The 13,951-nt window shown below is 35.1% G+C and overlaps 1 protein-coding gene and 1 non-coding gene across 3 annotated transcripts in view; one reads left to right on the top strand and one right to left on the bottom strand.

Annotated features, from left to right (window-relative positions):
• LOC115215760 (N-terminal EF-hand calcium-binding protein 1-like) overlaps positions 1-13,951 on the bottom strand; it is a 113,480-nt gene that overhangs the window by 55,115 nt on the left and 44,414 nt on the right. For both annotated transcript variants that reach the window (XM_029785060.2, XM_029785068.2), the window contains exon 2: positions 11,365-11,389. In XM_029785060.2, coding sequence (XP_029640920.2) covers positions 11,365-11,389 — 25 coding nt within the window. The remainder of the gene's footprint in view (positions 1-11,364; positions 11,390-13,951) is intronic.
• On the top strand, positions 441-544 carry LOC115220675. Its single transcript, XR_003882585.1, has one exon. It is a non-coding gene; the product is annotated as a U6 spliceosomal RNA (small nuclear RNA).

Raw genomic sequence — 13,951 nt, 5'->3', positions numbered from 1 at the left:
TCATTCTCATTCATTTGTGACTTTATTTTTTAACCCTAAAGCTTCTAAGAAAATTCATAGTGAAAGCGCTAAGCATCATGCTTTAATGCTGAAAGATAAACTGGCTATGATAAAAGGCCATGGAAAAGTGGTAGCAATTGCATGGTCTTTTAGGATGAGTCAGACAACTGTATCAACAATTGTACATAATAAGGTCAAGATTTTAGCACATATCAAATTTGAAGCCCCAGGGATGAAGAACACTGTCATCAATAAGAAAAGAGGCAAAATCTTTGAAGAAATGGAAAGTCTTCTTTCTCTTTAGATTGTTAGGTTGAATCATCAGCGTGCTACTATTAGTCAAAAAATTATTCAAGAGAAAGCGTTGTCTTTGTTTGAGGACCTGAAGAAAACATTTTTATCACTAGCTTCAGCTATAAATCATCATCAACATTTAACATCCATTTTCCATGCTAGCATTAGTTAAAATGGAATAACACAGAAAAGATTTGGGTGACCATTGCACAAGAATACCACACAAATATCTGAAGTGTTCCATATCTTTTAGTAGGTACTGACATGGCTGTGTGGTAAGAAGTTTGCTTCCCAACCACATGGTTCCACATCCAGTCCTACAGCATAGTACCTTGGGCAAGTGTCTTCTACAATACCCTCAGGACAACCAAAGCCTTGTAAATGATTTTGGCAGAAGGGAACTAAAAGCCCATCATGTGTGTGTTTGTGTGTGTGCATGTGTGTTACTATTTCCTCACTTGACTTCAAGTGATAGTCATATGAATGTCACCACCATGCATATAGAGTCCTTCCTTTTCAATCTTCCAAGAAAACACGTCTGGTTGTGGGGAAATAATACTTTATTTGAAAACAGGTAATGGTTGGTGACAGGAAGGACAGCTAGCTGTATAAAATTTGCCTAAAAAGCTCCATCGAGCCTATGCAAATATGGAAAATGGATGTTAAACAATGACAATAACAATGATGATGACGATGATATATAGGTTCTTGTTTCTATTTTATTTTATTATCACTAACTATATGGTGGCTGAAGCTTTTGTTGCTTCTTTAGATTCTTTCCATCTTCTTACTTAAAGATGGCGGATATCAATGAATAGAACAGTAGATCACATGTGACAGCATTTCATTTTTTCTTTTCTTTTTTTCAATGCTGGTTAATCATTTTCATTTTAATTTCTAAACCAGGTGACTTTTACTATCTGTTATATTGCTTCAAGTGAGAAATTTCACAGAAGCTTAACCAGATACATGTGATACAACTGCTGAAAATATAACTGACAAAGAGAGAAAAAACTGATGCTACTACAAGGATTATACTGACGTTCACACAAGAAGAAAACTCCCAAATTTTCATACAAATGTGAATTTATTTTGTATGTGGTTGTAGGTGACTAGTCATGACTGCAAATGATCATATTTATGCATGTGTGTGTGTGTGAATATATATATATATATATATATATATATATATATATTATTTGTTTCAGTGATTTGACTGTGGCCATGCTGAAGCACTGCCTCTAGTTGAACAAATAGACCCCAGTACTTATTCTGTGTAAGCCTATCAGTCTCTTTTGACATACTGCTAAGTTACAGGGACATAAACACACCAACATCAGTTGTCAGGCGATGGTGAGGGAACAAACAGACACATATACATATATATATATATGACAGGCTTCTTTCAGTTTCCGTCTACCAAATCCACTTACAAGGCTTTGGTCAGCCTGAGGTTATAGCAGAAGACACATACCCAAGGTGCCATGCAGTGTGACTGAACCCAGAACCATGTGGTTCGGAAGCAAGCCTCTTACCACACAGCAACGTCTGCGCCTATATGTGTGTGTGTGTGTGTATAGGCGCACAATCGCAAATATCCCAATTGGAGGAGATTATATATATATAAACACATACAGGGTGGGCCAAAAGCCATGTACAAATTAAGTTCAATACACTCTGGAATTTTCAAATACCTGCTTCAATTTTTGTAAAATTGGATAAGATAAATTAAATAGCAATGAATACACATGTACATGATGAACAAAATGAATAATAATAATAATAATAATAATAATAATCCTACTATAGGCATAAGGCCTGGAATTTTGGGGAATGGGGCTAGTCAATTACATTGACCTCAGTGCATAACTGGTCTTATTTCATTGACCATGAAAAGATGAAAGGCAAAGTCAAGCTCAGAAGAATCTGAACTCAGAACGTAAGGACAGACGAAATGCTGCTAAGCATTTTGCCTGGCATGCTAATGATTCTGCCAGCTCGCTGCCTTTAATAATAATCCTTTCTACTAAAGGCACAAGGTCTGAAATTTTGTGGGAGGGGATTGGGTGATTACATCAACCCCAGTGTCTAATTGGCACTTATTCTATTGACCTCAAAAGGATGAAAGGCAAAGCAGAATTTGGAAGATGGATGAAATGACACTAAGCATTTTGCCTGGTGTGCTGATGTTTTTGCCAACTTACCAATAATAATGATGATGATTTATTTAATTATTTATTATAATAATAGTGAAATATAAATGAAATGCTAAAGATTTTGGTGTGTGACTTTTGGCCCATCCTCTCTCTCTCTCATATATATATATATATGTATGTATATAAATCCTCTACAGCAGTACACCTGTTTCTGCCCTCATTCTTGATCACTCTCCCTCCCCTCTTCTGGCCAGGTAATATACCTCTTCTATAGCAAGACACCTGTTTCTACCTCTCTGTCACACTCTAACCTTTCATAATCTGACACAAAATCACCTCCTTTAATGACCCCTCCCCCTTAATGGGGACTGAACTGTATCATTCAATTTTTCAAATAAAGAGAAGATTACTCCTGCTTGCTGTTAATTTTTTCTTTTCTTTTTTTTCCAAAAAATAAAACAATTTTGTTATTGTAAATATCCACAAAAGGAAATGTTTTAATTCTTTAAGTAGGATACATTTGAAAGATTGTAGCAAGAACTTTGTCCTGAGCTTGCTACAGGTCAAAATTTGATCCCTTATGTTCAGTGATTATGGTTCTTTCATTAAGGTGAAAAATATCTCCAATAAACATAATGTAGATCTTTTTGCCCTTATTTATATACATGGAGTATAATATTTAATAAGTTTCAGGCTACAAGGACACTTTCAACTGGAATGACAATTCCAGTTGAAAGGTAATGGTAATTTCATCTCTAGATCCAGATGAATATGTATGCTGGTTAAATCTGTTTTTAAATTGCTCCATATAATACTGCTAATGAAGGCATAAAATATTTGGTGAGCAATTCTGAAATTACAAGTTGGCTGTTGGATTGAGTATAAGTGAGGCCTGGGCTGACTTGTAAAGTGTTTTCACTTGTAGTCTAAGATATATAAGACAACAGGATGTTTTGTATTTTGGGGTTGAATTGTATGGAATTAGTGTGGTTGTAAAATACTTACGTAGTTTTAACAGAGATTTAGCTGTTAGTTTTTGTACTCTAACTATACATGGATTCAACCATGTAATATTTTACTTTCTTATAAACTATCTGCTTGCAAGAACATTTAAAAAGTGCAGCACTGTACAGGGTGGAACTGCACAATCACAAATATGCCAACTGGAGGATGGGTCAGATATTCTATTTATTCCATCTATTAAATTTTTTATAATGCCTAGTGGATGATTGATGTCTTTCAGTATCTATTTTCTTCCTGTCATTTAATCAAGAAGGAAAGCAGTGTCCATTACTCTTTAGAGAGGCTCTGAGACTTGTTGAAGGAACAAAACATATGCTTTTTCATGTTGGAGACCTAGCCTGAATGTTTGCAAAAGAGTGGACTTCACTAAAGGCATCCACAGTGCCAGGTGGTGATGTAAAACTGACAATGGATTAGTCTATCACCTAAGTAGACCTGGTAGGATTTGAATTCAGTACGCAAAAATGTGGAACAAACATTGCAAGACATCTGGCCTGTTGTTCTTACAGTTCTGCCAAATCACTATGCTGGGCTGGTACATTTTAATCAACTCTGGGAAGATGAAAGGCAAAGTTGACCTTAGCAGGATCTGAACTCAGTATGCTGAGAATTTGAGTGGATACGAAGACACTCCAACAATTCATCACCTGTGTGTATGTAATGTCCTTTTCTGGCTTTGTATAAGAGTCACCCTTACCAGTAACAGGACTATAGTAGTATATAGGAAATTAACAACTCTTTAATTAGTGGTAATTATCATATAATGCTTCTTAAACAGGCCTATTAAATCCTTTCTTAGCTTATCCATGCTCTGGTTATTCATGTTGTGAAAGCTAGTTAAACCATTAGCTCTACACAACCTGGAACTTAATATATGGGCCCTTCTATGTTTGCTTATATTGTCTGGCAGGAAGAGGTAGACTAGTTTGGAAACCTCTGCTCCATTTCAATTCTCTAGTAAGATGAAGAATATGGGACTATCCTCCTGTTCTACTCAGAGGGAGTTGTTATACAATAGAAGCAGCTTCCTGACACTGACAATGATATCAATACAATCAATTGCAGTATACACTTTACCAAATTCCAGTTATGTCAAATTGAGTAAATCTACAGTACTTTTTATCCTGCATGACCTCAAGCTAATGAATTACTTCAGCACACAGTTCCACTGAGCTAACCTGGTGATGTTCCTAATTTTGAGATGTATATGTCAAGTTTTACTGAACGTAATTAATTTTTGAAGGAGTTGTTTAGCATTTATTTTGGGTTTGGAAGTTTTCATTCTTTAAATAGGGCACTTGTATAGCAAGGCAAGCCATACTATATTCTATGTTTAGTTACATGATTAATGTCTTTACCTCAATATTTATTATTTTAGTGATGTTGTCCGACAAAATTGTATGTTGCAATGTCTAGAGTACATACATTTTGATCTATCAGAAAATATATGAATATTAGGTGATTGTATGAAGTACATCAAACAGTTGATGCAAGGGTTTTGGAAGGTGTTGGCATGAGGTCAGAATCTTGCCTGTTTATACAAGATTAGAGAAATGCTGCTCAGACTTCACACAGTCCTTATTTTGGTTTAGAATTTTGTGTTTTAAAGCCAAACTGTTCAGCCGGTATGGTAATGACACCTTTCTCAGAAAAAGGAGGTTTTAGAATTTATATGTTTGATGACACTTTTATTTTATTTATCTATTTAACTATTTCTGATGAAGCATAATGCGTAGAGCTTCATTGACAATAATCCTAACATTTATGGAACAGATAAGATGCTATTTTTCATCTCTGGTTTTTATTAGTTTTCAGCCAGACAAGAGCTGGTATAAACTCAAATTAAAGTTGCAAACAAGAAAAAGACTACTAAATACTTTCAGTAATGTTTATTCATTTCTATAACATTTATGATTCATTCCCTAAAGCAAGATAGTGGCTGTGTGTGTGTGTGTGTGTGTGTGTGTGTACATATACATTACGCATTTATACACACACACACACACACATATATATAACTTTCACTATCAGTTATCTACATTTTCTTGTAAGGTGGACTTGAAAGCTCAGCAGTACAACAAATCATCATTTTTAATCCTATGTTATCTCAGTTAAGTAACTTTCACAGTCAGCTTGTACAACATTTTACCCAGCCTGAGTTTTTCATTCGCTTTGCCTCATATGTTCCTACTTGGAGAGGCAACTCTGCTGTATACATTAACTGATACTTTCAATGCGTAACTGCTCTCATCTCATTTCTCTCCTGTCTATATAGATCTTCCATATTCAATGTATGCTTTCCTCTAGTTACTACACTGTTCTTAGAATCAGATCCAACACTAATAATATCAGCTAAATAACATGTAGACTCAGGAACGGCTGTATGACTGAAAAGCTTGTTTCCCAACCATGTGGATTGAAATTCAGTCCTACTGCATGCAACCTTGGGCAGATGTCTTCTATAACAGCCCCAGGCTGACAAAAGCCTTGAGAATAGATTTAGTAAACAAAAATTGAAAAGGTGTGTGTGTGTGTGCATGCACCTCCTGGTTGTGACATCATGTGATAGTTGTAAAGAAGTGTCTCCATCACACAAGCAGTGTCAGTTGTTTTCTATAAAAACATGTCCAATCATGGAGAAATATTACCATGCTTGAAAACAAGTGAGGGTTGGCAACAGGAAGGGTATCCAGCTGTAGAAAATCTGCCTCAACAAATTCCATCCAACGCCATAGACAAGTGGAGGTTATGATGATGATGATGATGAATATTGAGGACAGTTTTTTTCTTTTTTTTTTTTGTAAGTAGCACATATGTAACAAAAAAATTGATATATTGTCATTAGTAACAGCAGAGATTAAATTAAACTTCACTCAAATCATATTTCTCAAATAATTTGGTTTCTTTTCATTACAAAATTTCATATTTCTGTGAGAGAGAGAGATACACACACACACATACATAGACTCACATATATATACAGAGTCAGATAGCCATGCAACCACACAGACAGATAGACATGCTAAATAGAGAAACTAAGAAAGCAACAGACAGACAAATAGATGAACATACCCATTTTTACTTTTTTTGTTTATTTTTTTATACATATCTTGTTTAACAAGGTGTAGGAATGGGATCATGTGGATTTATCCTCTTAAGAACAGCGCTTACAAAAGAAGCAGGAGAAAGTGCTGCTGCTGTTACTGCTGCAGAGGATGATGCATATATAACAAGGTCACTGTGTTGCAATGTAAAGTACAGAAGATATTGATTGGTGGGGAAATAAGATATAGAATTTATAATAGCACTATCCTTCACCACAAGTAAAGATGATCTCTGTAGAACTGTCAATCCCATGAATCTGAGAAGGATGAGGAAGTTAGAGAGATTTTAAGTAATATGTGAAGTAAATGAAGAATGGCAAGGTGAAGATGATGACAGGTTTTGAAATGTGATAGAAAACAGATAAAGCACATTGGATAAAGTTGTTAGAGCTATCATAGCAGGGGTAAGAGGTAGGATTGAGAAAATTTGGAATGGTAAAACTTAACACTGTAAGAGAGAACTAGAAGCAACGACACACTACTTAAGGAGGTCTCTATGTGGTTGCATGATTTGCTAGAAATAACAACCAATGTCACTCAAAATCACACTCTATCATCTTAAAAAATGAAGGACACATTGGAAAATGTAATTCTAGATACACTGTCTGGTGCCTTTAGCAGAGTTTATTCTGTTGTAAGTATTTGGACTAAGGATCTGGTCTGAAGATGACTCAATATGTTAATGCACTGCTTCCTAGAACAGGAGCCCACGAGTCAAGGGGTCTTTTTTTCTTCTATTATCGTGAAAGCCCTGCAAAGTTCAGGTGTATTACAATTCCTCCTCTCTCAAAACCATAAAATTAATAAAAATTTTAAAAAAACACAGATGGTCATAGCTGGAACCTCTTTGATTATAGAGCTGTTCCATGTAAGTGTTGACCTGGAGCTAAAGAACAACTAGAGCTTATGAAATAGCAGCAAAATCTCCCTCCAAATGAAATTTTGTCTTAAGGATGGTAGAACACATTGAACAATATAATTCTATAATGTAAATGTATGAAAGAGTATACTCTATTACAGGGTTACATTATCCAAAACATACTGTTTCATGTTTCAATAATTGATTAATATAGGTGTAGGCACAGCTGTGAAGTAAGGAGCTTGCTTCCCAACTACATGGTTCCATGTTCAGTCCCACTGCATGGCACTTTGGGCAAGTGTCCTTCACTATAGCCTGGGGTTGACCAAAGCCTTGTGAGTGGATTTGGTAGGTGGAAACTGAAAGAAGCCCATACGTGTGTTTGTGTGTGTGTCTGTCTGTCTGTCCTGCCACCATCACTTGACAGTCAATGTTGGTGTGTCCCCATAACTTAGCAATTCAGCAAAAGAGACCGATAGAATAAGTACTAGGCTTACAAAGAATAAGTCCTGGGGTCAATTTCTTCAACTAAAGGCAGTGCTCCAGCACAGCCGCAGTCAAATGACTGAAACAAGCAAAAGAATAAAGGAATAGTTTTATGTCTAAAAACAGAGTGGTAACAGCTTAAAAAAGACTTGATTATAAGTCCATTCAATCAGAGATGACCTTGGGCTAAAAAGCAACAGTTAAAGTTGAGGTTTGACAGAGATTGGGATGAATCATCATCATTTAACTTTCCATGCTGGCATGGGTTGGATGGCTTGACATGGAGCTGGCTAGTAGGGGGCTGTCCAGACTCCAACTGTCTGCTGTGGCAGCTGGATGCCTTTCCAATGCCAACCACTTAACCGAGTGTTTTGGGTGTGCTTTATAAGTGGCACTGGCATTTAAAAGGACAAGTTTGTATGTGTGGAAGACAGCGATTTTACTTAACTTGACACATCTTATCAAGAAAAACAAATCACCACATCTCCCAGTCCCTTGTCATTTCTTCAGTGGGGCCCAGCGTCCAAAGATCCTTTCTCACCACTTCATCCCATGTCTTCCTAGGTCTATCCTTTCCTCAGGTACCCTCCACAATTAGAGCCCAGAACTTCTTTACATAGCTGTTCTCATCTGCATGCAAATGATGACTAAACCAGTGCAGTCTTCTCTCTTGCACACAACATTTGATGCTCCTTATACCCAGTTTTTCTCTTAAATCATTTACACTCTGTCATGCATGCACATCTGAAACTTTATATTAAGCTAGGTTAGAAAATCTCAGGTAAAATTATGTATCATGTTATTAAAATATTATATATTGTGTTCAGTTAAAGATTTCTTTTAGTTAGCCCCTAAACAGTGGGCAAGGTTTGAATGAGCAAGTGTGCCAAACAGGCAAGGATAATTTTTATAGTTATTTTCATCTTAAATAAGTATAAAAACTATAATAATAATTATTCTCTCACACAATAAATTTTTACAATTTCATAATAAAAAGTGCCATAGAATATTCACTTTCTTTTCATAATGGACTTTTCTGTGTAAAATGTTTGAAACATCATAGTAGATTTGTAAAATAAAAGAATTATCTTTCTTAATGGCATCAATGAAATGAGTGAAGAGAAACGGTTACAATCAAGAATTAGAACTAATCTTAATAGGGTCAGCTTAATGATACCAAACTTAATTCCTTAGAATTCACCACTAGTAGAATATATTACAAAGATGCAGCATATCCTTGTCAGTGACGAGGTCACAGTTCATGCAACAAAAACTTTTACACCATATAACAATAACTAAATGTTTAAGTGAAGGTAAGTCTTTGTGGGCTTTTGAATGGCTAACATGTCTCTTCCATGTTACAATCAGTTTACAGAGTACATATTATTCAGTTGGGATTAAAGATAGATGGCTCTGGAAGTTTGGAAGCAGATTACAGTATCTGGTTCACTTCCTGTTTTTTTTTTTCTCTTCCCTTGAAAGTTCTGCAAAGATCCAGAGTATTACCATTCTTCCGCTCTCAAAACCATAAAGTTAATAGAAAAAAAAATCATAATAAAACATCGTCATAGCTGTTCAATATAAGTGTTAGCCTACAGTTATATACAAAATAAACAACACTCAAATTTATTATTAATCAATAAAATAACCAAGAATCTCTCTATTAGTTGAATTTTTATTTTAATCTATTGAAGTATGTCTTGCAAACAACTTGCACATGCAAGTGCTACCAGTCAAAAACTCTGCATACTGGAAGCCAGCAAGTGTATGGGGTCATCAGGGGAGAATGTGCGCTGTTTCAGGGCCAACCTCTCGACGGCATTGATGATATGAGGCTCCACTTGCTAGATCAGCTGGTTATCAAATAAAGCTCAATATTCTTCTAGCCATCGCTATCGTCTCTTTTTAACCAAATCCAGTGGCTAGCCTTCTCCACTATAGTTTGGATATCGGTCATGGTAGTATTGACTTTACGATGAGTTAGGCCTAATGATAACAACAGTTGTCTCACACTGTGTCCAACAAACCCTCTACATCCAACTTCAATTGGAAAATGCTCCGTTTTCCAGCCTACGTTTTCACATTCCTCAAGGAGGTTTACATAACAATCAATCTTTCGAGTTCGAGCAGTGTCCATGTTATCTTCATGAGGAACCGTTAACTTGACTAGATACAGAAAAATCATATATTTTAGATAAGAAAACCAATTTTTGAAAAGAGAGAGAAAAGAGATTGAATCAGCTTTTATATATTACTGGTACATATTGATATATAAAAATGAAAGATAACATCCCACTGAATCATATAGATTCATAGGGTTGGTTTCCTGGTTACTGTCGCATATATATTCCCAACCTGGACGGGACACCAGTCCATTGCAGGATTACTCATTTTTGCTAGTTGAGTGAACTGCAGCAACGTGAAATGAAGTGTTTTGCTCAAGAACACAATGTGTCACACAGTCCAGGAATCAGAACCACAATCTTACGATCATGACTCAAACCACTAAGCCATGTGCCTCTACAGTACATTTGTATCATCCCTAAATAAACAACTTTGATCTTACAAATTTGAACTTACACTTTTAAGGTACCAAATTAAATAGTAATGCATCCACTCTATCTTTGAAGTGTGCTTTTTTATTTCTAGTGTCATAGACACCTATATATTGATTTCTAATTTCATCATAAATTTTAAAGAGGAACATAATGGAACTTAATTTCAACATTAATTTTAAAGAGGAACATAATGGAACTTATTTATTCTGTCAACCTCATAAACGTGGAAGATGATAGGCAAAGCAATCCCCAGTAAAATTTGAATGTTGGAACTATAAGTAGCATAACTAAAAATGTTGCTTGGCATTTAAATCAGATCTCACTGTTTCTGTCATTCTGCCAAACTCAGATAACTTGATATTGATTTCAAATTTTGGTACAAGGCCAGCAGTTTTGGGGTAGAGGGGCAAGTTGATTACATTGAGCCCAAAAGGTATGAAAAGCAAAGTTGACCTCAGTGGAATTCAAACTGAGAATGTAAAGACTGACAAAACACTGCTAAGCATTTTGCCCAGCATGCTAATGAATCCTCCAGCTTTCCACCCTAACCTTAGACAACTAGATATTAATAGTTGTAAAATTCATTTTACTGCAAAGATAAAAATAAATCAAAAAATTATTTTAATCTTTCAGTGGCCTTTGTTATGTCCAGAATAGATAGACTTAATGGGAGACTTGAAGCCTACAAAAATATTTAAGGTTAAAAGCAGATGAATGTAACTAAAATAGTTTCTATTGTTGATATGAGGTAACTCATCAGAAATGTCGTTCACTATTATTATTAATGATATATTTTCATCATTTATCAATTTTCTAAGAATCATGAAAATGTATCCATTAATTTAAAATATTTCATTTATTAAGTAGGCAAAAAAAAAACTTACCATTTCTATCTGCTCGACGAAATACCTGAAACATAAAAACAAACCAGTGATCAATTATAATCTCTATTCAGTTTATAATTTGTATATTGATCACAGTCAGTGATCAATTATATTTTTCATACAGTTTTTAATTTTTATGTCAGTAGTAAGTAAGTGATCAATTATAATTTTCATAGCCTTCAAACATTATATTAAATGTGAAATCTCATTCAAACTTTCATTGAAGACAAACTGTTGAACAGATGCCTCAAAATAGAACTCAAAACACACAGCAAGCAAGTTTTTCCATAAGTCATTCTACCTTTTAATTTAAATGTCAACTCATTTTTCAAATAGATTCTTATTTTCAGTGTAGACATTGAACATAAACAAAATCTTTAGATTTATATCAAATCAATGACAGAGAAGAGAGAGAAGGATTTAGCATGAGTTAATAACAAAAAGTGTCATGATAAATTGTTCAATATGATAATAACACCAATAAATCAGTGAACTATTGAGTGTCTTTGCAGATGCTACCCTGAGATAGTTTCCCCACAGCCATATTTCTGATATAGCATTACTACATGCTCTATATTTTTATATATTCCTTACCTTACCAACTGAATAAAATGATTCACTGAAGAAGCCTAATAAGACATGTCCATTACTCTCACTATTTGGTTTAAAGACCAAACCTACTCCCAATCTGCATTTTAAATACTTGCCAAAAATTTAAGTTGGTCTTGTTCAAATTGTCTCCCATGTCCGTTTTTATATATTTTCAACTCTTAAAGAGAATTTTTACCTAATAATTGCATGAATAATTTTGGTTACTTGAATGTTTGGTTCTCAACTCACTATATTAAGTGTGTGAAGTCCTATTGTATACCAATACAATAGCTACAGCTTCCATAAACAAGCCCCAACCATAAAATCTTTAAAAAACTTTCTGAGAACCTGTTACATAGGATAGTTTTAACTGCAATTTATATTACTGCAATAAGTTCAAGTTATTGCTTAAGTTCAAAAAAGTTCAAATTATATGAGAAGCATTGATATGTATACTGAGATAATCACTTTTACTCTATATATTTCAGTTAACATAAAAAGAAAAATATAATTCAGTCTCTTTTATATTTTAGTGGTTGGAGCAGACGAAAATAGATGTAACAAGGCAAAATCATAATTTACATCAGATTCCATTCAAACACTAGTCATTCAAATATACAAATTGGTTGGAATTTCACTAACACTATGTTTACTGTTATCATTATCATCATTCAATGTCCATTGTCCATGCTGACATGAGTTGGACAGTTTGACCAGGCTGGCATGCTAGAAGGCTGCACCAGACTCCAATCTGATTTTGCATGGTTTTCTATGGCTGGATGTCCTTCCTAACACCAACCACTCTGAGTGTGTAATGGGTGCATTTATGTACCACTGGCACGGGTGCCATTTGCATGACACCAGGTGCTTTTACATGCCACTGGCACAGGTGACAATTTGCATGATACCGGTATCTGCCACAATTGTCATTTTGCTCGGCTTGATGGGTCTTCTCAAGCACAACATAATGCCAAAGGTCTGTCATTGCCTCCGCAAGGCCCAACACACGAAATGTATTCTTTACATGCCACAAGCACGGGTGCACTTGTCTTGATGAGTCCTCTCAAGCACAAGACATCGCCAAAGCTACTTGGTCAGTTCTTTACAATAAATTTTCTGTACACCTCCTCCATTGATATAGTAAAATCTGTAGTAGGCATGATTATGCTTCAAGTGCCCTTTTCAGAAAGATAAATATTTGACAACTTGACATAACTTAAAAAATACAATGCCACTATACTAGCAGAATTATTTGAAGTTATTAATGTTGCTTAACTTAGATCAATCAATTGAATAGACACTATGGTTGGAGGCATCTTGATTCTAACCAGCCCCATATATCTAAACAACATTCCCTTACATGAACACATTTCTGAGGGAGATTTGGCAGGCTCTATCTTTCATTTATGAATTTATCATTCTTGGATTTATTATCATAAGTATGAGTAGATAGCATTGTATGACAAGCAGTCAATGGCAAACAGTATACCCTGATCTCAGCACAGCATAATGCTTGTAAATTGTCAACTAACAGGTGGAACTTTTCGCCAGAACATCATAAAGAAAGCAAATAAAACTAATTTAATTTTCTTTCTCTCCAACTTTAGTGTTCTGTGCTATTATTACAAGGTATTCACTTTTTCACTCAATGAAAACATCTACTTTAACTTCAATTGGAGGTCCAACAACATGCTAACATTTACTAATAGCAAAACAAGCAAACTAAGCTTTTGTCTTGTTTTGTTTTTTTAATGTTATAAAGTTGTATCAAAAAGTTCCCAGATTGGTTCTGCAGTATGCCAATAGAAGTCAGCACATGGTTGCATGCACAGTGAGAGCTAGCAGTGACCTTCATGAGGCAGTATGTTGAGTGACATCACTGTGTTTACTTTACAAATTGTGAAATTTGGCTTTTTGTAATCAAGTGTATGCTGTAGTCTGCATTTTTGCCATAGACAGAAACAAAAAGCCCATGTGAAATATTGTTAAATTTGGA

This window comes from Octopus sinensis, linkage group LG1, assembly GCF_006345805.1.
Source record: "Octopus sinensis linkage group LG1, ASM634580v1, whole genome shotgun sequence".
In the NCBI taxonomy this organism is placed as follows: Eukaryota; Metazoa; Mollusca; class Cephalopoda; order Octopoda; family Octopodidae; genus Octopus; species Octopus sinensis.
Note: the sequence above shows the minus strand (reverse complement) of the source record. Positions and strands in the feature narration are given on the sequence as shown.